The 27,031-nt window shown below is 43.9% G+C and overlaps 1 protein-coding gene across 5 annotated transcripts in view; it reads left to right on the top strand.

Annotated features, from left to right (window-relative positions):
* Positions 1–27,031, top strand: part of CTNND2 (catenin delta 2) — an 887,227-nt gene that overhangs the window by 842,245 nt on the left and 17,951 nt on the right. For all 5 annotated transcript variants that reach the window (XM_032415368.1, XM_032415365.1, XM_032415366.1 and 2 more), the window contains one exon: positions 3,724–3,808. In XM_032415368.1, coding sequence (XP_032271259.1) covers positions 3,724–3,808 — 85 coding nt within the window. The remainder of the gene's footprint in view (positions 1–3,723; positions 3,809–27,031) is intronic.

The raw sequence follows: 27,031 nt of genomic DNA, 5'->3' as shown, positions 1-27,031 counted from the left end.
GTTACTGCTTCTCAATACCCTTCAAGAAATCCAGAAGAGGGGCGCCTGGGTGGCTCAGTTGTTGGGCATCTGCCTTCGGCTCGGGTCATGATCCCAGGGTCCTGGGATCAAGCCCCGCATCGGGCTCCCTGCTCAGGGGGAAACCTGCTTCTCCCTTTCCCACTCCTGCTTCTGTTCCCGCTCTCGCTGTCTCTCTCTCTCTCTCTGTCAAATAAATAAATGGAATCTTGAGAGAAAAAAAAAAAGTTTAAAAAAAAAAAAGAAATCCAGAAGAATTATTCTGAATTTTAACACTAAACTCACCATTTCACTCAATTCTGTTATGACACGAAGCACTGAGATTCCCAAGGCCTTCTGGACACATTTCAACAAAATAGAAATTCTTTATTGAAAAGAGAGTTTTTGAAATTGGGGATTAGTTAATAATTGGAAAGGGGAGGGATAGCAGTTTGCTCTAGTTAATTTACAAAATCCTTGCAAATCTGTCCTCCCTAAAATGTCCTTAAAAAATTATTATCAGAGGGCGCCTGGGTGGCTCAGTTGGTTAAGCGACTGCCTTCGGCTCAGGTCATGATCCTGGAGTCCTGGGATCGAGTCCCACATCGGGCTCCCAGCTCAGCGGCGAGCCTGCTTCTCCCTCTGACCTTCTCCCCTCTCATGCTGTTTCTCTCTCGCTCGCTCTCTAATACATAAATAAATAAAATCTTTAAAAAAAAAAATTATTATCAGAAATAAGTTTAATTCAAACCTGATTTTTAAATTTCAGATAGCAAGATAAAACACAGGTGGAAAAATGTGCCTATCTGTGATTCTCCATTTTTATGCATTTGTATGTTTCATTTCTAAATATACACAAACTTAAACATGCCGTGCTATTAACAAATCAGACTAGTGAGGTATCAATCACAGTCTGTTTGAACTGTAGCTTGCTAATACAACCACCAGGACTGGAGTTCTGGTGTCCTACAGCTTGGAATAGCTGTGCTGAACACGCACAACCAATTGCACCAACTGACATCCTCAGTCACCCCTAATTTCACAACTTTAGTGAGGATCAGACATTGTGTAATCATTAATGACTCTTACAGGAGTCTTATACTTACTATTTTCAAGTCTTGATAACTTAAACTATTCTTTTCACATCATTTTAAACACCCATTATGGACATTCTGTCACATCCATCTACTTTGAAAGTACATTTGTGTTTTTTCCTAATTTTAAAAATTATATAGGAAATAGTGCGTTGCATGTGTCACTGTGTTTTGTCATAAGACAGAAAAGCTGTTAACCGTCTCATCTGTTACTTGTCAGTGAGGAACTGTGTATTGTGGCTTAGGCTATAGTCACTTGTCACATTAGAAACACTCAATTGTTCAAGTCCTTCAATCAATAGTTACAGTTGTTCAAGTAGAAGTTGCTATGGTACCAATCTAGTGATGGACTTTTAAAGTCTAAAAAAGCAATGTTTGTTTGACCTTCACATGTTATATATTGTATTATATAATGGCATTTTAATTGAGAAGTTAAAACCCACTATTCATTACACATTCATAGTCTTTTTCTATTTTGTAACTAAGCAAGAAGTAGAAACAAAATATTACACTGTTTCCAAGGAATTTTTGCATACTAAATATGTCTCAACTACCTTACCACTACCTGAATATTCATATATGTTCCTCAAGAGTTGCCTGACTATTGTCATGGACAAATATCTAGCTAACAATGATAAAATACAGCAAAACATAACAGCATTGTTCAGCATTGATTATATAAGATTAACATGTACCTGTGGCCGCATCCATGAAAAGATCTAAAATTCTCTGTCTTTAAATCAAAGGAATTTAATATTACGTTTAGAGCATGACACTAGCATAAATTATACAATCATTTAGCGACCATCCGTTTTAGTAAAGGAAAATACATATGTCACTTATAGTTCATCTTTCATAGAGAAAAAAATTTTTGAAATTTATAAGGACTCTACATTTTTTTTTCCTTTAAAAATACATGACATAGACAAATGATGAATTGTTGAACACTACATCTGAAACTAATGATGTACTATATGTTAGCTAATTGAATTTAAATTTAAAAAAAAGAAAACCAAAAGTAATAAATAAATAAATAAATAAATAAATAAATAAATAAACTAAAAATACATGATATAACTAGTATTTTCAAACATAGCCAAAGTCGAATTCCATCTCAGCAATAAAAATAGCAAGAATGATTGTTAATGCCACCAGTAAGCAAATGGACGAAGGGACCTTAAACTTACTTGGTCTAAATTGCAAACTTGAGGACCCAGGAACGTAGCAGACATGTCATGGACCATGTATTAACATCTCATAATTCCATTACAACATGCACATCCTCACAACAGCCACTTACTCTGGCTCTCGAATCCAACCTCAACCTCAGCCCATCTCACCATCTGCTCACTTTCTATTTCAAAAGCCATTTTATTTCAAAGGCATTTTTGGTCTCAGTTCAGATTTTCTCTTCTGGGAGTCCTTGGGCGGCTGTAGCACTGGTCAGCTTCAGGGTGGACTTCACCTTGGGGTCCTCACAAATGGTTACGTCCTGCCCGACTCCAGGAGTCACCATACACATAGACCAGGGGTCAGCAATCTATGGCCCAGGGGCCAAATCCCACCCACTTCCTGCCTTTGTCAATAACATTTGCTCAAAACACAGCCACTTCCCCTCCCTGATGTATTATTATGACGCCTCTCGTGTACAGTTGCAGAGCTGAGTAGCTGCGATCAAGACCATATGGCCCCACAAAGTGGGGAATATTTATTGTCTGACCCTTTAGGAAAAAAACATGCCAGTCCCTGAGACAGGCCACGGCGTCCCTGGCAACCACTAGCGTTGTGCTGCTGGTTGTGGAACGAGCCGTTAGAATAAAGAATTTACAGGTAATGAACAGTTTCCCTCACCACTGGCCAGAATCACTCCCAAGGAGATCAGATTAATTCAACACTGGTTTATGGACCTCGTGTCTGTTTTGAGACACAGATGGGCACTGACCCAAAAGTCGAAATACTGAGCTAGCGTTGTATAGCGATTTTAAAGCCATGACTCGAGGAAATGCTAAGAACAACAGTCAGAAGGTTTATGTGGTTTTGGTTTCTCACTGTGGTCCACAGGATGGAACTTTAATTGTACACGGGGCTTGTGCATTCCTCTATGTAAGTGTGAGAGAGAATGCGCACACCTCTTCTCCCGCTGCCAACCCCCTGGGCAAATGGAGAGCAGCTCCCCTTCATCATGCAGGCCCGGAGAGCCAACGCTCTATACGCCCTCCTGCTTCAGTTGAGAAAATGAATATTTTTCTTCTTCTTACTTCCTACACAGGTGTCACACAGCACTGCCATTAAAACTCCCAACTCTGGCCCTTACTGATCGCGACTTTCCTCTTCTTTCTCTTCCACTACGTCTGCATTCAGACTCAAGGTCCTGCTCTTCCTTTTGCATTTTGAAAATCCTTTGCCAAATTGAATGCATTCCTGCCACTTGCCCTCGTGGCTGTGTTGAGGAGAGTAAGGTTGGAGACTGGTAGACCGTCCCTTGCACTTCCCCCCAGCTGAGAGGCAAAGAGCCGGAGGCCATAAGGACGTGTATTCCTGTAAATGCTGTAAATTCCTGATGAGTCAGCGTCCATCTGAAGCCCAGCTACCCTACTTCACTACCTTACACGTCTTGTCTTTTCTTTATCAGACACTCTCCAAAAGTGGTCAAGGCCGCATCTCAGGTCCTAAACAGCATGTGGCAGTACAGAGATCTGAGGAGTCTCTACAAAAAGGTAAGGTTTGCTTTACCTTCTTGGTTCATGGTTCACACAGGCCCTGAGCCCAAAGACCCAATATCAGGTCATAACAAGGTGCATCACAGATATGGAAAGGACTTGTCCAACAGTCTGAGGGATTGAAACGCAAATAAAGCAAGACAATCAATGAAGAAGCAGAAGAGAAGGGTCACTAAGTGTCCCCGGACAGACACTAAGATCCATGAATCTTCTGGATTGGGCAGACCCATGTTCATAAGGTCTTACCCTAGGTTGTCTTACAGAAAAGAAAATAAGCTTGTTTTCCTGAGTGTCCATATTGTACAATAGACTAAAAATTAATGAACTGAGTGATTTTGCCAAGGAAAAAAAAGGCATAGATAGGTGTTGGCAATAATGTTGGAGAGAAGATGAAAAAATGTATATATATAAAGCAATTCAGGAAGCCGAGAAGTATCACAGCCCAAGAACGAGGAGCAGAAGACCCAACAGCCTCTCCTATATGTCTAGCCCCGACCCTCACTGAGTCACTGCCCACAGAGAGAGGGCTGATGTTCCTGATGACAGCTGCATGTTTGTCCCACACACTCTCAGGAGGCAGGAGGGAGTTTATATTATACATTTCACAGAGGTGTTCAACCCCAAAAAGGTTTAAAAATAAAATCATCAGGGAAAAGTGTCACATCTAGGCACTTTGATTCTATACCTCATTTCCAAGGGATGCTAAATAAAGGGTGTATAACTTTTCCTTTTTGGTTAGAAGGGGAGAATTTTTTAACAGTATATCCCAGAGTTGTTTTTATTGTGACCGGACCAGCCCATGTGGGTAGTTTAAATGATTGATGATCCCACGATAGATTTGAGGGAACAGATAGGCGTAGAGCACATCACTCATCCACAGGGAGCACAGCATAGGCTTGGGTCTCGGTAGGGATTCAGAAAGCCTAAGCGGGACTGGGACAGGGGCCTGGGCTTCCTCAGAGCACCTCCTTGCAACCCCCTGACCACCTGCGTGGAGGAGGAGAGTGAGCCGAAGTCACTCTGCCTTCAACCCCTGCCTGCCAGTCTCGGGTTGGGCATGCGGGACCGCAGCAAGAGGTTCGCAACACAGAGAGCAGGACCCATCTTGCCAGAGCGAAAACCTGTCTTTTTCTAAGCTGGTGGGGAAAAGTAAATCTTTAATCACTGGTTCTACTGAGTTATAGTCTGTTTCTGGACTTCCCGCAGGCCTTTCTATTTCCCTTACACTCTCATTACTTTGCAGTTTTTTTTTTACAAAGTTTAGCCTATATATTTCTCCTTCAAGATTTTCCTATTTGCTAAGAGCAAGAATGTTTAAGTTGAAACAGAGATGGCAAAATATAGTGTTCTGGGAGTGTTTTAGGTGGATTATGTTCTTTTCTAAATATTTTGCACGTTAGAATAAGCCCTTCTCTCAAAAGTTTTGGGTTACATATTGTTTTGCTTGAAATTCACATCCCAGCGTCCCTACTTAGTTCCTTCGTGGACTCCTCCAGGAGCCGAATGAATTCTCTCCCAGGACAGGATCCTTCGGCTCAACAGGCAGCTGGACACGAAGAACACGCTATAAATTAGTAGGGAGCTGGTTGTTCTGAGTCAGTGGCTCCAGAAGCTTGATGAAATATTACTACCTCAAATAAACTCCACTTTCCTTTGGATCCTGAAGAGTTCTTTGCAGAAATACACCTTCCCCTACTTATGTGCATTGAAGGGAAACTGCTTTTAGAGACTCGACAAGTTATTTGTTGAATGGTAGTATGAGTTTTCCATCTTAGTTTTTTTCTAGGTTGGTACTAGGGTTCAGAAAGTGTAATTTTCTTTTTATTTTCATGAAGGGAAAGAATGTGTTGACAGGAATTTAATAGAGCTAAAAATCAAGAGCTAAAGATGGTTTAAAATGTGTTTCGTGTGAGGACGTTCAAGGAGGATGATCTGGAGAAACCGATGCTGATGTTTTCAATTGACCCATGGTGATGTTTTTAGCTGACCCATGATTTAAAAAGGTGGAGAAAGAGCCGTTCTTAATAATTTCCAAATTATGCAGTTGCGAAATGAAATGCGGACCTTTATGCTCAATATCATGATAGCAAAGCTCAAAATTCACAAAAGCTTTTCTTTTTGAAAACTCCTTTGGTGAGAAGACCAAATTCATTCATCCTTATGAATTGTTGTTAATCAGTGGGGAAATAGATTTCCTTTTTGTTCTTCCTTGACAATTTACATATCATTGAAAAAATGTCTGATCCATATCTATTAATTCTCCATGCTTCAAATCTGTTTATTAAATATCTATTATAGGCTTAAAGAAAGAAAGAAGAGTTTCAGGGAAAACATAAGACAAGGGAAGCAGCTAATGTGGGTAAAAATAAAATATGGAATAATTACTGGTAACTTCATTAGTTTCAGAAATATGTACTACAGATTTACTGGATAAATTAGGGGTAGGAAAATTATAGAGCAAAATCTCAAATACATGGGGTTTGCATAAATTAGGAGGCACGGCTTAAGGGCATTATGCATAAGAGGAAAACATGAGTAGGGAGAGAGAAATTGAAATGAAAATGGCATATCTATGAGACAGAATTAAAGGTCCATCTGTCACTGGCTAATTTCCTCCTAGGACTCAGGCACAGAGGCCAGAATCTCATTTCATTAGCTCAATGACTTTATTTTACTTTGAGAGACACATTTAATAAATCAGAATATTCTTCCGACTGGGTGTGTTGACCAGTTAAAAATTTTGTGTGATTCCTGAGACAAAGCGAGCCAAAACATATTTGTGTTATCTGAAACTTCAACTTCAGCCTGGACTTCTAACTTTTTTCCCCTAAAGGAAAATAAATAATTGCAGAAGACTGTTATCACATGCATCATGCACCACCTTTTTTTTCTTTTTTTTAACCAGTCCTTAAGTTTGGATAACCACAAATAGAACTTTAAAATTTCTTTATCAGCTGCATCATTCCAGAGACTGTTTTCTAAGGGAAAAGAAGATGACCCTTAGGAGCAGACTTGATATAGGGATGGAGAAGAAGCTGGAGGTCAACAGTTCTTGACTTTTGGGAACCTCTGTACTTTAAGAAAATGAGGTCACTGACATATGGGGTTCTTATGTTTGACCATGCTGAGGACTGTCGGGAGAGCTGGTTTTGGAAAAAAGGAGACAAAATTCGAGGGCAGGGGACATAGAATTATAAGATTACAGAAACCATTGTTTGCAAACCATTATATAATACCTTAATAATCTGTACAACGTCTCCCAGAACTAGTTACCTTGGTTAGGATCCAGGCTATGCTTCTCTAACAGAAAGACTCAAAAATGTAGAAGTTCAAACTGAACAAGTATCTCCTTCCCACTCATGGGACTGTACCCAGTTGGGCAGGTGACCCGGACCAGCAGGGGATCCTGGGAGCCATCTTGTTGCTTTGCCTTGTTGTCCTTGCCCTTGTAAGAAAAGCTCCCTAGCTCATCTATCTCTCATTCCAGCCCACAGGAAAAGAGAGAGAGGGGAAGTAAGGGCAAGTGATGTTCTTGTAAGCAAGTGATACAAAAAAGGGCTGAGCTCCTGCTCGTATCTCAGGACCAAGAACTCAGTCGCATGGCCGAACCCAGCTGTAAGGCAGGACGGGAAAAGTAGGCAGCCAGGATTCTTGCTAAACTTTATGGCAGGAGGAAGGTGGTTCTTGTACTGAAAAAAGAAAGGCACTCTCAGCTCCAGTAGTCTTTTCCTTGTGTTCCAATACATTTAATCTCTGTTGTATTCACTGTCTAATGAGGCATATTATTCCATTTCAGAGTGGCTGTGGTTATTCAGAACTTCTTACTTGCATTAAGTAAAAATGTCTTTATCAGCAACTTCTGCCCTCCAGTGCCATTCTGAAAAGTCTAATTTTTCTCATCTGTGATAGCCTTCTGCGTTTGAAGCTAGCCATTCTGTCTCCACGAGGTCATCCCTGCTCAGGCCAGACGTGCTTGGTTCTAATATATCAGCATTTCCACAAAGTTCACCAGACCCTCACTTTTTTCTACACCCATGCAAGTTTGTCAGATCCTTTCTGTAAAGTAGCACTCCAAGATGAGTATATTCCTCCAACTTTAGTTCAAGCAGAAGAAAGAGAGTGACACTATGCTTCCCTGGTGCTGGACACTCAACTGCTAACAAGGCTTGAAAGCAACTTAGTGCCTGGGAGGCTCATCCCACTATCTGGTCAATTACAAAGAGCATAGGACTTAGAATCAATGGCCAGAGATTCAAGATGCAGAATGACTAGGCAAGCTCCCTGAGACTTCCCTGCCTATCAGGTAGGAACTGACTTTGGGCAGCCCTGTGGTGCCTTCCTGCTGATGGACAGCAGGTAGACCTTTGGTTCCCTGGGTCTCACTGTCAGTGCTCATAGATGTGCTGGAGCATCTGGAATGTCCTCAGAGCCCTATGAATTTGGGAGGTTGGGGCCTCCTTGATGCCTGCCTTCTGCTTTGGGTACTAGTTTGTAACTTTCCTCAGCCCTGGTGTCAAAGACCATCCATTCATGGAGATGGCAGGCATCTCCCCATCGGTCCCATCCCTGTCCCTTGCTTTTCTCAACCGTGAAGTAAATGCCATGACATGGGCCCAGTGGGATTGCTGATTGTGCCCAATGGGACAGGCATCATCCAGGAGCTTTGTAAACTGGAAAGTCACATACCAACAGGAGTTCCTGCTGTTAATTCTGAAACATTGTTCATGCCATTTGGCTGCCAAATGCTCTCTGCCATCCTGTCCACAGGCAGCTGGATGTTTGGATGCAAGGTTTTCATTTTGTCATCATCATCACCATCATCATTATTCACTTCCACATTTTCACAGCTCTCTTCCCCCTTGGTTTCTCCACCCTCCCTCCCCCCAAACCCTAAATGCCTCTCCAGTGCCCCTGCTTGCACTCCAGGGGTATAAGTAAACCAGACTACATAGGCTTTTATAGGAAGGCCATTAACGACAATGCAAGTTGCCACGGTTTTAGAAGAGAACTGAATGCTATTATTCCATGCAGTGCTAATCTGTGTGTGTGCAGGTCAACTGTGCCGAAGACTAGTGTTAGTGAGGATCACGGAGACCTCTAGGACTGCAGTTAACAAACCTGAGTTCCAGCCCTGACTTAGTGAAGAGCATGCCATGTTTCCCTGATAAGAGGCCCTGCTGCGATCCTGTATGTTTCTAGTCTATTAACATGATGTAGTAAAATCGCCTCACTCACAGAAATAATCTTCAGGCGACTTCTATGACATCACCGTCCCCTGAGTCACCTCAAGTTGTCCGATTGCTGCTTCTCCATCCTTCTTGAGCTCATCTTCCTGTTTATTCTCAAATGTTGACATCCCCCCAGGTTCTGTATCTAGATCTTTCTTATCTCACACACGACCTCTTCCCCTGGCTTCAATTACCACCCACGTCTACGACTCCCAAATCTGTTTCTCTATATATCTGGCCACCTGTCAGTTAACCTACTCACATTCTCACAGCACCTCAAACCAAACCAGATCTCAAACCGGCCTACTGTCCTGGGTTCGAGTCCTCTTCCTGCATCCTCCCTCACCTAAACCCGTACCCAGGAACCATTGTTGGCTATCACCTCTCCTTCACGTGTCTGCATCCAAACCCCCCAGAAAGCCCCACACGTCCGCCTCCATCCACTTCTCTCTATGGTCATGGCCAAGAAAGTGGCTTCTTTCCTCTGGATCATCGCCACAGACCCCTAACTGGGGTCCCCAACTTCGGGCTGCCTCCTCTCCAGGACACTATCCAAATGGCAGCCAGGCGGAACTTTCTAGAAAGCTAATTTGACTAAATGACTTTTCAGAACCATACCTGCCCATGGCTCCCTTTGCCTCAAGACAGAGTCCAGACATCTCAGCACAGCCCGTGAGACCTTCCAGGAGCAGCTCATCCCCAGCTCATCACCAGCCTTCTGCCCGAATTTAGCCACCAGCTGTACTGAACTTCTGTGTCCCCCGTTCAATTTCCTTCCCTCTCCCCCAACCCTCCAAAGCCTCTTCACGGTCTGTGCCCCATCACTACGCCACCCAGCACCCTACTTGCCCACCTAATCTTCTTCATTTTTCCTACATTTTTTTTATATCACCTCCCCTGAAAATCGTCTTCCTGACCTCTTCCCCAGAGCTGCACTAAAGGTCATTCCTTAGTAATCTAAAACAACTGGAGGGTAGAGTCATTTGAATGAATAAAAAAGTTTTAATTCAAACTTGTATAGTTAGAGCTTACAGCTAAAAATGTCACAGCAGAAGGTGATATTTAATATCTAGATAAGATTTATTTATACTTTTATAGAAAACAATTTTCTTCCTTGGTTCAGATATTAATTGTGGGAGGATTTGAATTATGAACTTCTATTACAAGTCATTTCTTAATAGAAATTGCAATGAAACTTGCTTCCAACTCTAGTACAACTAAAATATCAGCTCCTAATGAGCAAAATTCTGAATTCCATGCAAAATGAGCAAACCCTGCCTGAGAAAGACTGCTTTACTATATGCTAGAAAATAGGAATGAAGAAAACGAAATAAATCATATCTATCCCTCTGGCAAAACTAAAGTAGATGGCTTAACTTTTTTAAAAATTGAAGTTCTTAGTTTACTTGAACTCTTCTGATTACTCTGTTCTCCAAATTTCTAATTCCAGCCGTGGCTGCCAGTGTCTGAAGGTTTTGAATGTAACACACAGCTTAATGACATGGAAAATTGGAATTTATCTCATTCCTAGCCAGTAGAGATCATTGTTTTATTAGTCTTCAAGAGGCGTTAGGTCCAAGACCAATTTGGTGGATCTTACTGAACACAAAATTCAGTAACAGGATTTGGCTTTAAAATATATGTGGCCCGTTTTGCTTTCAAGTGTTATTTACTTAGCCGTCACTTAAAACGTTAGCTTGTTTACCACTGGGACTCAGATTTGAATGAGATTTAGCACATTGTTTTTAGGCTTTGGATCCAAATCTTTCTTCAATTATAGTTAAATAGTACTGTATTAATATTTAATCATTAAAAATGCAAATGAGATCTTCATATTTGTGCTCACATTGGGGCAAAATAACCTCTTCATAAAGATTTCCAGCTAGCAAGCCTGAATATTTCACTGGCTGGCGATGAATTCCCACCTTGGCTGTAGTTGGCCCCTCGGTCAGGTTGCCAGCAAGGTGGTTCCCTGCCACCTGCCATCACATCTGTCTCGTGTGGGACTCGTTCCTAGACCCCAGCTCAGCACAGCAGGTCCTTGTTATTCTCCAGTGTCTGTCTGAACCTTCAGGCCCACGTGCTGGTCTCTGGATCTCAGTGGGGCTCAGCTGGGAAGGCTGCCCCATAAAGACTACCCCAGAGGGTTCTGAGAAAAGCATCAGTAGCAACCTGGAGTCATTCCAGGCCATCGTGTGTGATGCCAGGGGCCCCTCCTCAGGATAATGACTCAGTGAGACAGCATGGATCTCCAGGTACTGTGGACCTGCTCTGTCCTCTGAGGCACAGACGTGTCTGAGATGAAGCAGAGGTAGCAGGAAGGTTCAGGGCACCACAGCGAAATGCCTCTGAATACTGGGTACTAAAAGAAGGGGATCAGGAAGGAGGGGACTTAATGTCTGTCCTTCCATTCCCTTGCTTCTGCCTGGACTTCCTGCTGAGAAAACATGCTGGGCTCTTAAAACAGACCCTGTAAATTTACTGTGGAAAGGGATAGGGCAGTCCCTATTGGCAAGTAGAGGGTCACAGTTTTTCTAGTCAAATCAAAGCTCCAGATTAAATGTCAGAATCAAACTCTTGCTGATAATCACCTGGGTTAGAAACCAGACTAATTCTTCTCCACAAATATTCATTGTCTAGTGTTTGTATAGCTTTGCTCCTGTGGTGGCCCCCACCCAAAACAGCAGCATCTTTCACGGTGAGCTGGTGTCTCAAAGAGTGCCAAGCTGCTTGCGCTTGAGACCAAGTAAGGTCATGTTTCTCTGGATAGAGATATTGTATTCACTCTTGCCATTTGGATGAAAGAAACAAAACATAAAACTAATCTTTAAATGTCCTTCCTTTTGTTGTCAGGAGGATAGACCCTCAGGTTGCACGCGCCATTCAGCCAGTGACTAATGAGCTTGGGTAGGAGAGGAGTCATGCCCTTCACGGCCTGTCTCACACAGGGCTCCCTTCTCTTACTGCTGCTATATTCGTTTCATTGACTCTTGCCACCACCGCACTCACAAAACAAGAAATCGATAAGTAATTATGGATAGGTGAGGGATGCCTGCAGATTTCCTCCAATGTCCAAACCATAGAGGATGAGAGAGAATGGACACGGACCTTGTGTTGTTTTTCACTGCTTTCAGAGGCCACTACACACAGAGGGACCCACAGTCTTGATGCCCACAAACAGAAGTCATGGGCTCATGCTTAACATCCTTTCATCACCCTCATCTGCTGGACACTTAAAAACCAGTACTGGATCCCAGTGAGAACTGGACAGATGGTTTGAAAGATTGTCAAGAAAAAAAACACAACATGGTCAAAATTCACAATTTTGATCTTTAAGCTTTGTGGTGAAAAGGGCTTTTGCATGTTGCCATTTTGAGAATTAATAGATTTTTGCTTTGTGTGTATCTAAGATGGCAATGGAGAAGCAGTAAATCCTATATAGACATAAATTAAACCACTGAATATAGAGCTATCATTTTATCAAGGAAATTGCTTGCCAGGAGTTTATTAATCTTCCTACTGTGCCGGAAAATTCTTCACGAAGAGATGACTGGAAGGACATAAAGACTTTCGGCCAGATTCTAAAACAACCCAAGTCCAGTGTCTTCAAGACTTATCATGGTAACTCCTCAGGTTCTTTCTTTTCTAAATCACTTGATGTCAAGTTGGGATAAAAAAACAAAAAGGCAGAGGTTAAACTCAGCCATGGTACTGTCTCCTCCATAAATCCAGGCATTTGCTTGTTGACGTTTGTATTGACAAATAAGGTCTTCCTTCATGAGGTCCCCTGACCTCTCTGAGACATTTCTCAGACACTCATCATATGATATCTGTCCAAAAACAAAGGCACAAATGGGAGCAGAAGCAAAAATCAATTGTGCAAAAGTGGAAATCGATGCCCATGGCAGTTGCTAAACAAGAAGTGACTAAGTTATAGCTGTTCCTGGGATGGATCTCCACATCGGGCAATCCTGCAGAACAGCACCCAGACTGAACATTTCCTCTGTGCCTCTGCTCTTCCACAAGGCTTTACCCATAACATTTTAAATCAAAGCCTACGAAAATACCCCGGAGACAAAAGGCAAGGCAAAGGGATTGAATCAGGAGCTAGAAAACTCACAAAGTTTAATTTAAGTCTACAAGCATTCTTGTTTCGAACTTTAAGCAATTAACTGAAATGTATCCCCCCATTTCTCAGTGGAAGGCAGTAGTTGGGATAACGTTATGTCTATGCAAGCCTTCATTGCTTGAGCAGGAAGACTGTGGTCAGTTTCTTCCCTCTCCCTACCTCCCCCTCACCTACACTGTTTCTTGCCGTGTCCCGACGCCACCCACCCACCAGGCTCTGGCAGGGAAGGAGGAAGAGAGGAGAGCAGAGTCAAGCCTGCCCGGTGCATTTGTAGCCTGGCATTGGTCCACGCTGCTTTCAGGAGATGCTCATGTTCTAGTTCCTTCTCTCATGGGAGCCGTGGTGTGGTTTGCTCAGAAGTACCGCCTCCCAGCTGAGAGCCCGTGGCCTGGACCTAGCCTCCTCCAGCTAACCATTCTGATTTCTCCATCAGCCTCAGGCTTCTGATGCTCCACTGCACATAAGCCAGGGTGGATGCAGATTTTGTGTCCCTGTCGCACAGGTAGTTTTGGAAGTCTGGTTGAAGAAGAAGAGTACACTTTGTGAATATACAGTTCTGCACAGACCTTGGAAGGAGTCCAGGGAGTGGGTAGGTCTGAAACCGAAGCTGTTTGAGCTCATGGTCGGTCCATGGAGTCTGTGTGTCCCCCTGCCAGTGGCGCTGAAGACACCAGTCCCTGCAACCCCCACCCTCCAGAGAGTTCATGGTCACGCTGAATAGGTAGTTCACTCCCCATGCTTCAGGAGCTGGAAGATGAGGAATACCCAGTGTATCGTCCACCTCCAAGGAGGCTCTCCCCACTTGCAAGCTCTTCTACCCTCTAGTGAATTCTCAGCCGGATCTTAAATCCCGAGATGAGACGTGAGCTAATCCCACAGACTCTATTTTGTCTTTTGTCTCACACAAGAGTGTAACGGTCCTGGTCCGACGTCACACCTTCCAGAGCAGGGATTCTAGCTCCTTCTATCAGTATTCACCGTCTCTGTGCATTCTCCGGCGTTGGTCGGCACTCTGTCCACATTCCAAGGAGCTGGAAAGGAAAAGAGCAAAGGAAGGCAGAGCTAAAATATGCCCAAGTCTTCATCACGTGGCCAGATCTCCATGCGGGGGAGCTGAGAATGAGCCTAACTGAAAAACAGAGTTTTTATTGCAAAGTGGAAAAATGAAAGAAAGAGCCACCGAGATGCTTATGCCTACAACGTTCACGTGATGTGGGCACCAACACCAGTGGTCCTTTTGACACTGGTTTTTATAAAAACCACATTCTTTAGAGATCCCCCAGTGCTTTCATTTAATTGAAAATGTGCCTACAGTAACTTCCAGTTGGCTTCAATTATGAAAACTGTCCCAAGTCCACGAGTGTCCTTAGTCCATGCAGAGAGACCAGTTCAGTGGGGAATGAGGAAGAACTGTAGGTTTTCAGACTCTTTTTGTCGCTTGAGCAGTAGAAGGTACATTAGCGGTGGCCCAGGGAAGAAGTAAGGAGGTCGCAGGATGGGAATGCACCTCTGTGTGTCCTGTGGTTGCTCCTTGATCTGCTGTAGTACAGAACCCCTGATGGGCTGTCCGCAGTTCCCCATGATGAGGCTAAAACCCGCAGCATCAGAAATCTAACATACACATCGTTTCTTCCTTTGTGACAGTCTGTACTATAACACCCTCATCGTCTCTCCCTCCTTGTATAATGGCATGAGATTCCTCTTGGAGACATTTCTTTTTTTTTAATTTAAATTCAATTAATTAGCATGGAGTGTATTATTAGTTTCAGACGTAGCATTCAGTGATTCATCCTTTGCATAGAACACCCTGTGTTCATTACATCACGTGCCCTCCTTAATGCCCATCACCCGACTACCCCATCCCCCCGCCCACCTCCCCTCCAGCAGCCCTCTGCAATGACGTGGGTTGAACTAGAGGGTATGACGCTAAGCGAAATAAGTCAATCAGAGAAAGACAGTTATCATATGATCTCACTCATATGTGGAATTTAAGAAACAAAGCAGAGTATCGTAGGAGAAGGGAGGGAAAAATAAAATAAGAAGAAATCAGAGAGGGAGACAAGCCATTAAGAGACTCTTAACTATAGGAAACAAACTGGAGCCATCTTCTTAATGACCATTCCTACTTACTTCATTCATGTTTATTGAGTACCTGCTCTACCCTAAGCTCCATTTCAGGTATTAGAAATACAGAAGTAAATATCTACATATCGGATTAACTTTTCCACATACATAATAGCATTTTATGCATTATTTCTTGGTTTTTTTATTTTATGCTTATCTTTCTTGGGTTCTATTCTAAAATATAAAAATATTTTTTTTTTACTTAATATCCAGGTCTCTTGTTAAGTCTTCTTCTTTGCGTGAGAACCTTACTATGTTGATTCTCTTCTTGTTTCTTTTGCCTCCCCCACTGGTCATTCCTCCTCTGTAGGGACATGTTCTCTTTGTACTTCTGTCTGAAAAACGAGAAATATCCTCTCCTGACCATCCTCCTCCATTTCTGCCTTCCCACTTTCTGTCCTCACATTCCCCATGCTTCACAGCCACGTTTCTGGAAAGTTTGGAGTTCTCACTTTCTGTTTTATGCTTCAACCCCTGCAGTCTGACATGATGATGCCTGTCCCCACGCCTCTGTTGAAATCGCTCCTAATTGCAGTGTTCAACTAGCTCCATTGTCTGTATTAATCAAGGAAGGCTTCCAGCTGTAACAAGCAAACCTAAACATCCAATGATGCAATGTGATAGAAGTTTATTTTCCCACTCATGCAACTGTTCTGGACAGGTGTTCATGTGGGCAGATCAGCTCTTCTCTTTGCACATTCAGGAGCCCAGAGTCCCCACCGCCTGCTATAAGGCCCACCACCATACCTGGCGATAGCCAGCCCCATCCCCTCACCCTCCACGGGCTAGACCTCCATCACATGGCCATACAGAGCTGCAAGGGAAGCCGGGACATGGGGTCTAGATGTGTGTCCGGGAACAAAAGGAAATGGATTTGGAAGAGCAGTGAGCGGTCCCGGCCACATCCTCCTCCCTTACATGATCTCCTCCGGGCTTCCCTGCCACCATTCTTTCCTGCCTGGTTTTTCTCCGACCTTGCAAGGCACTCCACCTCCATCTTTTCTGCAGACTCCTGATCGTCCCTGAGGCATCTTTGCTTTCCACCTCTACCTTCTATTGTAGATGATCTCATCTGCTCCCATGCTCTTAAAACACATTTGAATGCCAATGGCATCCACGTCTATTTCCCTATATGGTCTTCACTCCTGAACTCAAAGCTTATATTGACAACTACCGTGTGATGTCTCCACTTCAGTAGATCACAAGCTCTGACAGTGCACACACCCGACAAGCCTAGCTCTCCAGACCTTCCCCAAATCCATTGTTCTCGCATCGTCGTCCATCTCAGTAAATAGCACCTAGCCCACCTGGTTGATCTTTTCAGAAATCCGGGAGTTATCTAAGTGTACCTCTTCCTCCCTTATCGCCACTATATTTTGCACCAAGCCCTGTGGAGTCTACCTCTCCCATATTTACTTCCATCATCATCTGTCAGTAGTCCTGGTCCGATTGCTGCCTGATTGGTTTTGTGGAATCTACTTTACCATCTTCAATCTATTTTTCATTAAGCGTTCCAAATACACTTGTATAAAATCCAAATCTAACCTCATCAGTGTCCTGATTAAAACTCTTCAGTAGCTTCCAATATCTCTGTTACCCATCTCTCCAAGCTCATCTCTCTCTACCCTCCCCTTAATCACTTTCAGCCACACTGGACCCCTGGTTCTTCCTGGCAGGCACAGGGCTGTGCCAACCTCAGGGCCTTTGCACTGCCTGGGCACAGGTCCATTCCTTGGTGAAAAATGCATTCCCTCCTCTCCTACAAAGCCTGGCTCTCTCCGTCTCAGTTTGTCACTTGCTCAAAGAAATCTCCCTCTCTCAACCCTCCAAGGCTGGTAAAAAGCCCTTATCATAACTTGTACTTTTTCTTCATGGCTCTTACCGGAAATGTAATGTGATGCGATCATATTTTAAATGTCCATCTCCCCTCCATCTCCCTCTCAGGAGTCCTTCCTACCTCCCTCTGCTCTAGCCCCTCTCCCAGCACAGTGCCAGGTACTTACTCCTGTTTATGATATAAATCCAACAAGGTCACTACCCCAGAGTTGAAGCTTAGCAGAGGACACACGCAGTGACTGCTTCCGTGTCCATGGTCTGCGGCACTTTCAAGTAGGGTGGAATGTAGAGACCTCGAGGTTAGGCCCCGGGGTGAGCTTTGAACTTACTGACCACTGATGAGTACAGCTATAAGAGACTTGGCTTTTCAGATGTCAGAATGGAGCATTTAGAAGTGAGACGTTTGGATTCGTTAAACATAAAGACTGAACTTTCTTCTATTCACCCCAAATTTAACTGCAGCACTAACTAGAACACAGAGAGCATTGTTAGAGATCATCCACCTCAGGTCTTTGTTTTAAGGCCTCAGAGGTGACACCAGGGAAACAAAAGGACTGAACTGGTCTTTATTCCATTTCCTGTGTGTTTTTTCTGCATTCCATTAACTACTGGTAGTTAACAATGGTATGCTTTCTTTGACCAAATTACATACATTTCTTTCCAACTTGTCAGATCTTCTCGGTGATATTGATTCTTTAGAATTAGGCCCATGGCAGTAAATTGAATTCCTGGAATGGATGTACTTGGTATTTGCTTTTAAAAGATGGTACAGGTTTCCCCCACTATGTGAAAGTAGAGTACTCCTATGAAACCTTTTGTAAGTGAAATCCTGTAAAGTGAAGGAGCAGTTATCATTTCCTAAAAGCCAAAATCCTCGTCAGATTTCTTTCAGTTAGTGAAAACAGGTTACTAAAGGTAGGTCTTTCATTAGAGAAAAGTGGCATAAAGTGACCTTTCGGATAGTGGGGGAAACCTGTTCTACGGAAGACTCCATATTTACTGTACCTTTAAGCATCCAAATCAATTTAATTAAATGCCATTAGAAGCACCAGGGCTGAAACAAACAAATATGACAGCAACTGGTGTGTCAGGAGGTATTTATTTCTGTATTAAACTGCAAATACTCCCTCTTGGCCCTTAAGATTTCATTTCAGTATTTAACTCTACTAGCTTTTGCTGTAGAATTGTTGATGGAATTTGTTTTGATGAATCTTTAACAAACACTTTACCTTAAAAAGAGACGGAAGCTTGTTTTATTACAGCAAAGGGAAGCTGAGGTTTCGCTGACATGCAGAATCTGGTTTGGGCTCCAATCACACAGACGGCGGATACCCTACTTCCGTTTTTTTCTATGTAATACCTTTTATTGAAATAAGTGTGTATGCATAAACAACCACTAATTTGGAATCTCTTCTTTCCCTGCTTCGTGTGTGATTACATTAATAGGTTTCGTCCACTTAAAAATGACTAGAAAACCAGCACAAATTGTGAGCAATCAAGTTTTTCGTAAGTGAGCCGTAATATCTTAGCTGGTTACCTTTTTCAGAGGATGACAACACATCTTGTTTTGACTTCCATCTGAAAAATAGGTTCCTGATGAAGAAGTCCCATTAGTGAATGCGAGTAACAAGCTGTAAGTGTTCTAGTTTGAATGAGTGGATGAGCTTGGGTTGCTGAAAGCCCGAAGGATTTCCACCACGCTTTCTTTCTATCTCAAGTCACTCACAGCAAATTAGAATTGACAAGCTTTATGGACTGAGACCTTCAAGGACAGCTAACGCCAAAAACTTGTATTTGTTACTCCAGAATCAAATACTCTCTGTGTGCCTACTGAGAAATCCTTGTCTAGAGGCCGAGAAAATCTCACCAGATTAAGGGGGTTCCGAAGCTTTCTTCCAATGACCACATATGGACAGGCTAAGGGTGTCCTAGTGTATATTTTGGGTACCAACTGAATTCTGTCTTGGCACAAATCACAACTCTTCTCCATTTTCAAGGTTAATTATTTATTGAAGCTTTTGTCCAAGTCAGATATGTCACTTAGCATTAGAAAAGATTTGTTAACTCTGAATCCTAAGTGTAGAAGATAAAACCTCCAGAATGCACTTTGGAAATGGACCTGTAAATGGGAACATCACATTTAACGTATCATTAAATGGGCGTCCACAAACCCCGTCACCCTCTACCCATTGCTGTCTAGTCCCCAAAGGGCGCCCTCTTCCAGAGGTCAGAGACCACAGTGGAACTTAGGTGAAATTCCATTTCCTTCGATCGCATCTCCTGAAGCACATGCCTGAGGATTTAACCCCTTTCTCTCTCTCTAATCACCAGATCCTCTCAACAGCCCCTGAAATATTTACTCTGCCTCTCCACCATCTTTGTAAACCCGAGTATATACATGGAGCAACCTCTCTCCCTCATCCTTTCCCTCCTTCCCCCTCCGCTGTTGTGTTTCTGTCCCTGTGCCTCACTTCTCTGATTCAGCGTGGAGGCCAGGGGGATGGGGGCTCAGCTGGGAAACAGGATGCTCCCTGGCAGCTCGAATTAGGGGGACTTAGGGGAGGCAGTAAATCTGTGAACACTCCCCTGTGGTTCCACATCATTCCATCTTACCAGACTGCTCCCCACACCTCCTGTTGGTGTGCCCTGCATCCCTCTTTCTTTCTGGGGCAGTGACTCTGGGCGCCAGTCTTCCCTGCCCAGGAATGTCCCCACAGGTGACCCATTCAGAAACCAGCCCTTCGGTTCTGGCAGTAGGCGTGGACTTCTGCACCCAACTTTAAAAGAAATTGGAACAAAGCTAATGGAAAACATGATGCGCTCTCCCTTCTCCCCTTTCTTCCTGGCTCTCCGAGGCTCTCTGAAGGATTTGCGTTCGGGGAGGACGGGGCACCTGGGCTGTGGGGGGGTGCTGGTGTTTTCTGAGCTGCAGGATGCAGGCAGCAGTAGGGATGAGGGAGGGTGCAGTACGTGCCCCGAGTGCTGGCAGGGAATTGGCGCCGATCTGGGCAGGTAGAATGGTGCTGCAAATTATCTACAAGACTGCTTAAAGAAGAGGCAGTTTTATATACCTCACACTGAAATAGCAGCAGCCGAGGAAAACATTACCATTTAAAACGGAGCAGGCAAGCCGTAGGCCATTATTTAAGGACCCTTTTACCTAAATTAACACAGCCTGCAGCCCAGCGGTAAGCATGTCATAAAAGACAGATATCCCCACAGCAGAAGATGATACTGATGAGGTTGCTCTAGGCTAAAATAAAAAAAAAAATGTACCGTAAAGTTCTGATAACCTTCATTTGTTACCGGACAACAGAGTATAAGAACCATAGAGGCTAGCTACAAAGCCTATGACATTATCATTTTGTTTTCCAATAATTAATGCAGGCATCTTAAGTCACTGGATCCCATGAGCATTTATCAGGCATCTCTGTGTTGCAGGCACTGTGCCAAGGACCAGGGCTTCAGAAGTAAATACGGCCCAGCCCTGCTTCGCAGACTACAGTGGTCTATAGTGTGGTCTCAAAGCAGTTTGTTCATAGTGGGGGGAAAAAATCCCGAGTAGCAATGCTAAAGATCCCCTAAACCTCGCAGGCGTGATTATTTTAGCAATAGTCATTTAATGAGCATGTGCTGCCCGCTTCCTGTTTACCTAGCGCGAACGTGGGCAGGATAAGTAAGATTCAACAGGAGGCAGCAGGGAAGGGGCTGTGCAGGTCACCGAGCTGCCTGATCAGAGGTGTAGACGTGTGACATTGAATCACATCGCCAGTGGTTGCTGAGTAATCAGTATGATTGGGGCTCAGTGTGTGTGTATGCGGCCCCTCTCTGCTCTGAGGTTGGGACCTATTTTTGATCCTGTAGAAGTCAACCTTGAGAACACGTCATCTGACATTCCCCAGTGGGATCAGACGGTTCAGGGCCTCGGAGGATTTAACACTTGAAAATGCATTCTGTCTCCTTCTTCGGCGAGGCGCCTGTGCATAGAAACCCCAAGTCAGCCGTTCACCGCCACGCTCCTAAGTCACATCACCCCGGAGGCTTTTGAAAACAGAAACTCAGAACAATCCAGACAGAATCTCAGGGCCCAAGGCCCAGGCATTACTGTTTTTAAAACTCCCCAAGCCGATAGAGTATTTTTGCCCTTGATTTATGGAAAAGAAATCGAGGCAGAGCTCACCGGTAATTGTGATTCTGACATTGACTGGGGGAGAAGGGCTGACTCCTGGCGGCCTTCTCATCTCAGCACTCTGTCCACAGAGAGACCCAAGGTGAAAGCAGTTTTCAGCCTTGACCCACAGCGCTAGCCCATCACTGCACGCAGACTTAACACATTCAGGTGCCGATCTGCGCCCAGTGTCCTGCGCACTTTCCAGAGTAAGAAGCTACGGGGCAAGTGTGTATCACACTAACTTCATGTGGACCAGCGTGGAAGCCGCTTCGTCCCTACATCTGAAATCTGTTCGTGGAAGCCTCTCCCATAGCACAGTCTTGGAGATGTTTCCAGGATGGGCAAAAACATAAAATGCAGATTGCTGTACATTCAGAGACCTTCCAGTACTTAAGGGGAAGAGGTACGTAGGGACGAAACAGAGTGACCGGCAGGTGGAAATAGGGTGATGACCAAAGGGTTTCGAGCCCGTGAAGAAGAACGTTACCTTGATTCTCACACACTCTGGACCATTGAACTTACCAACGTGGAGGGTAGTAGCTTTGGGGAATAATACAGTTTCACAAAGAAACAGGCTGGGAACTCTTAACACAGAAGCTGAAATGGGTGGAAGGACAGTAAAAGGAGAAGATAAAGAAAATCAGATTATTCCTGGCAGCAATTTAAAGTTCAATGACTTTGAACTCCTCTTCTCTTTTGGATTTCTATCTCTGTCTACTTGGAACAATTTAACAACCTCCAGTTTTAAGTTTAATGTGTTAAAAATAAAAACCAATTTGAGGCACAGATATCATATCACATTTTTGACAGCTTGGCTGGGACTTGAGCTGAAGGGCACCAACTTTCTTGGTCATTCTGCTGGAGGTGAAAGATAGATTATTAAAAGGGTCCCTTATCGTCCATATTAAGGATTAACGGCCCTCTCCCAGGTGCTGTGGCTATTCTTCATTCTGTTTTTCTTCCCTGAGGTTTCTTATCGGACCCCTAGAAGGCAAAGGGATAAAGTGAAGGGGACAGTGGTTGAGCACCTGATAGAATGAAATTCAGGAAAAAGCTTCTGGTCTACCATGAGTTAAAATTTCAAGAAGAAAAAATAGTGATCAAAGAGGAAAATGATGTTAAAAAAAAAAAATGTGTGCCCAAGTTGTCTTTTTTTTTGGAAACCACTTTCAAGCCTTCCTGAGTGACACTGGGAAGTAAATGAGTAATGAATTGGTTGCAAGCTGGCTAGCTAACAAGTATGTACATGGCTAGTTGGATAAAAGGAATGTTAGCTTAGCAATAACTTCCCAAAGAAAATCCATCTTCATGTCTCTTCTTCTTTGGAAAGCAAAGCAGTATTTTTTTCAGTTGAATACCAAAAAAATTCACACAGGAAAAGATGTGGAGGGGCATGAGACTTATCTTCAAGGTAATTAATTATTCAACATAACTTATTGATTGATCTGTACCTTCCTGTCCAGCATCAGATGCACTGCTTTCCATAACACTGGGGAATTCCTACCACAGAATTAAAACTGTGGGGTCCCTCCTGGGCATTGTTGAGCGTAGTAGCAATGTGGGATTTCCATGTTCGGTCTGCATCAGTGAATGAGAGGGAAGACGGCCATGCGCAGGAACCAGGTCGCCCCTCCTTGCCCCTGCTGGGGCTCAGGAAACTCTTCTCATCAAGAGACTTCATCGGGTTTCCACTTGGCCCTGTTCCCTAAGCTCCCCTTCCCACCTCCATTAAAGTCTCTGGGCCCACATGCATACAATCGAGGGCCATGTGCCGAGGTGTCAGACTGAGGCTGGCATTCTCGATGCCTCTAAACATGCTCTTCATCATCCTCAAGTATGTGCTGATCCCTTTACCCACAGACAGGTTACCTGCAAGTCACCCTCCGCCATGCCTTTGTAGGCCAGGAATTGGGTCTTATGAGGGATTTGAAACCTTTTTTTGGTGCATCCCTATAAGGATTTCTTCCTTTGTAAGCAGTTTTAGTATTACATCCACTTTCCTGACATTTCCAGAGATGTAAGTACTTACATGGTCCCGATGTAATCTAAGCATCATGGAATCTTAACTGCAAGCAAAACATATCTCTGATCATCTGCATAAGAGATGCTGACTAATCCATTGCTATCTCACCAAGTAAAACTAAACCCAACCTAGAGTCATGCCATGTTGATGTCTAGTGTCTCCTTTGGTCTTAGAACATACGAAATGTTAGCTGATGTCCTTATTGTAAAATACTTTGCCCTTAATGACATATGGAGTATCATGACTTAATTCATGACCAAAGAAGCCAAAGTTTTTATTAAAACAGTTCCCTGAGCCATTACTTGGAACCCCAGAGCATATCTTCTAAACTGTGAGACAAACATAACATGATCCACTTCTATTGTTCATGTTTAAGGATTTTTTGCAGTCAGCAAAGCATTACCTTCAAAAGAAAGGAATGCCTGTTCAATTTTTCAAATTGTTCCCAGATATGAATAATGGATGCACATACACTTTTTTTAAAAGATTTTATTTATTTGACAGAGAGAGAGAGAGCGGCAGGCAGAGGGAGAGGGAGAAGCAGACTCCCCCATGAGCTGGGAGCCCGATGTGGGGCTCGATCCCAGGACCCCGGGATCATGACCTGAGCTGAAGGCAGATGCTTAACCATCTGAGCCACCCAGGCACCCCACATATACACTTTTGAAATGGTTCCAATCCTGCAAATGCTTTTGTAAGACTACTCCTTCCCCATCCTTGCCACCACCCTCAGAGGACTGAAGGGAAATGCAAAGAATTCCCGTGGAGACATTTTCTCCTTCTGTCCTGACACCTACCCCTTAGCATGACACTACCCGACCTTTCCCTGAGGAGAACTTATGCCTTACGCCCCTCATCACCTCAGTCAAGACTCTTGAGTCATCTACGGTTACTGGACTCTTATCATTTAAAGGTTCAGAATATCCAGTAATCTACCCCAATATCCCACTTTTCTTCTACCTGCCTCCCATTCGTCTCTCTCTTTAACCCATGGTCTGCTATCCCTATCCCCGCCTCCCTGCTGCCCTCTCACGTGGTAGCTGTTTCATTTCCCATCCCCCTCCCTAGGAAAAACCCCGGCATCTGTGAAGTACTCTCACCCCAACAGCCTATGATGCTTTTAGGATCTGCAGCCTACCAACTAGTTTTCATTCTCCATCTTTTCCCCAACATCTTCCTTTTCCTCTATCCCTGGCTTGGATTCCATGGGCTTCCATGGCATTCTATTTGCAGTCCCTGTAGCCTTCCAAGCTCCTTCCTGACCACTCCCATCCAATTCCATCTAGTCCATACCTGCCACAGGGCAGCTGAACTTGGCTGGAGAAAAGCAACATGCTGACCTGTTGTCTCTTTTTAAATTCCTTGCCACCTGCCTCAAGTCGCCTCTCAGCACCCTGGCCACTAGACCCCTGGCTATGATCAACTTGCCCCCCAAGAACCGTTTCATACCTTCCTTTCTTCCTCTCTTCTGTCCCCCTCCTCCCTCCTATTCTCTAAGCTCCAACTTTTCCTCACACTCAGCAGATGACCTCACTTCTCACCCCACCTGGAGAACAAGCAAGAAAATACAAGAGAATGTCCTCATCCTCCTGCCACCAAATCTCCCATGTTCTTGCTATGGCTGTGGCTACATAGGCCGGCTGTCCTCACTCTTGTTCCATGGCCCACCAGCCCATTGTTCCTGAATCTTCTCAGCACTCCTCCGTGAAATCCCACCTGCAACTGCTTGCTTCCTCTGTGACATCACCAGCAATTTGCTTCTCTCTGTTGAGTCACTCCCAATGGTGAATGAAATGCTCAGAATCTCCCAGGTGATCTATGAAAACATCTCTTGGTCACTCAACCTCTCCAAGCCCCATTTCTCCACTCTCCATAATAATAAAACTTTGTCAAAGGTGGTCTGTGCTCACTCTTCCCCTTCATCAACTCTCATTATCTTTGGAGCCCACCTGAGTTAGACATATGCCAGCCTAACCAAAGAAAGTACTTTTGTCCCCGTCATCATGGCTTCCATGTTCCCCAGGCTGGTGGTCAGTTCCTGGTCTTGCCTATCATCCAGTTGTCTCCTTCTCCTTTATGCATCTGCTTTACTGGTCTTTTCTGACCTCACATCCTCCTGGCCCTCCTTCCAGCTCTCTCTGTCCCTTCTCAGGCTCCTCTGAATTGTCTTTTCACACCCTCTAAATATTAGAGTGTCCCGGGGCTCACCTTGTGTCTCCTGCTTGCCTTTATTTGCATTCATGTTCCTATCCATTCTCCTTGTTCTAAATAACATCTCTATGCTGAACTCCAAAATGTTATCTCCAGCCCTGACATTGCTCCTGAAATCCCGATTTGCAGATTCCGCTTTATTCTGTAGCTTCTCTTTCATGTCCAATGGGCATCTCTACCCAACTTGTCCCAAATGGCAGTATTGGTTTCACCACCTAAAGCTACTTCTCTCCCAGTATTCCTTATCTCAGTAAATGGCACCTCCAGTCCCCTGTGGTTCACACCAGAAGCCCTGGGGTAAAGCTTGATTCCTCTTTCCTTCACCCAATAGCCAAGTCATCAACAAATCCTCCAGCACAGACGCCAAATCTGCCCATTGCTCATCATCGGCCCCCATCCAAGCCAGGATTATGTCTCCCTACTCTAGTGGAATAGCTTCTTACCTGGTATCCCTGGTTCTATTCTACTCTCCCCAAACTGTTCTAGACACTCAGAAGGCTTCTTGATTTCCTGGTGCCCCTTGATCACTCCTCAGCCACAGGGACTTCCAGTGGCTCTCCTATGCGCCTAGACCATGTCCACCTGCCTTCACATCTGCTCTTCCCTTGGCTTGGGAACTCCAGGCTGTGTCTTCGGTATCTGGGTCCTTATCATCCTCCAGGTCCCTGCTGCAAAGCTAACTGTTCCCAGAGTGACACACATTCCACTGCCACATCCCATAAACTAACAACACCAGTATTCCCCACCTGAATTCTTCGATCCCCTCACCTTCCAGTACTTACAAGTATGCCACATTTCAGTATCACTATTTCTTTACTTGCTTAGTGTGTGACTTTAGGTGGCCTATTAACTGTCTGAGGCTCAGTAAAATGGGACACAAATAGCATCCAGCCTATGAGATTGTTGAGAAAATATTGTCTTGTACTAAGTTCTCAATTAAGTGCTAGGTAATAGCTTTTAAAATAGCATACTTCCAACCTTGGCTTTATCCTACCAGCCAAACAGAACAGGAATCAGAATTAGAGAAACAAAGACACAAATACTGAAATGAGTATGAATTTTGTTCTTCATTAACTTCCATCTATTTCTGTCTGCAATGATTCTTTAAGAGAACGTGGAGTCCCTTAAAAATCTAAATGTAACCAGAAAAAGAAAAAAGCCAGAAGAGTTGAACTGGTTGCTTCTGTGAAGCAGGAATGGGGAGGCGGGGGTGGGCAGGTGGTCCTTGGGGTGCTGTCACTGCCATTTGACATATGACTTTGATACAAATAAACTTGAATTAAAAAGGAGAAAACACTGGAAGGAGTTACTATGGTGTGTTAACAGGAGTTCTGGGGCAACCTGGAACTATTGACAGTTTTTTTTTTTCTTCTTTATGTTTTCTAAATTCATGAAATGATCCACAGTGTATTTCTTTGGTTTTTATAATGAAAAACGGTGTATGTGCCTTTTTGCATATTTACTAGATATTAGATGGCTTAATAGAGGGACGCCTGGG

The sequence above is a fragment of the Phoca vitulina genome, unplaced genomic scaffold (genome assembly GCF_004348235.1).
Source record: "Phoca vitulina isolate PV1807 unplaced genomic scaffold, GSC_HSeal_1.0 scaffold17, whole genome shotgun sequence".
Taxonomy (NCBI): domain Eukaryota; kingdom Metazoa; phylum Chordata; class Mammalia; order Carnivora; family Phocidae; genus Phoca; species Phoca vitulina.
The sequence above is the reverse complement of the archived record's forward strand: the minus strand, read 5'-3'. Positions and strand labels throughout refer to the sequence as shown.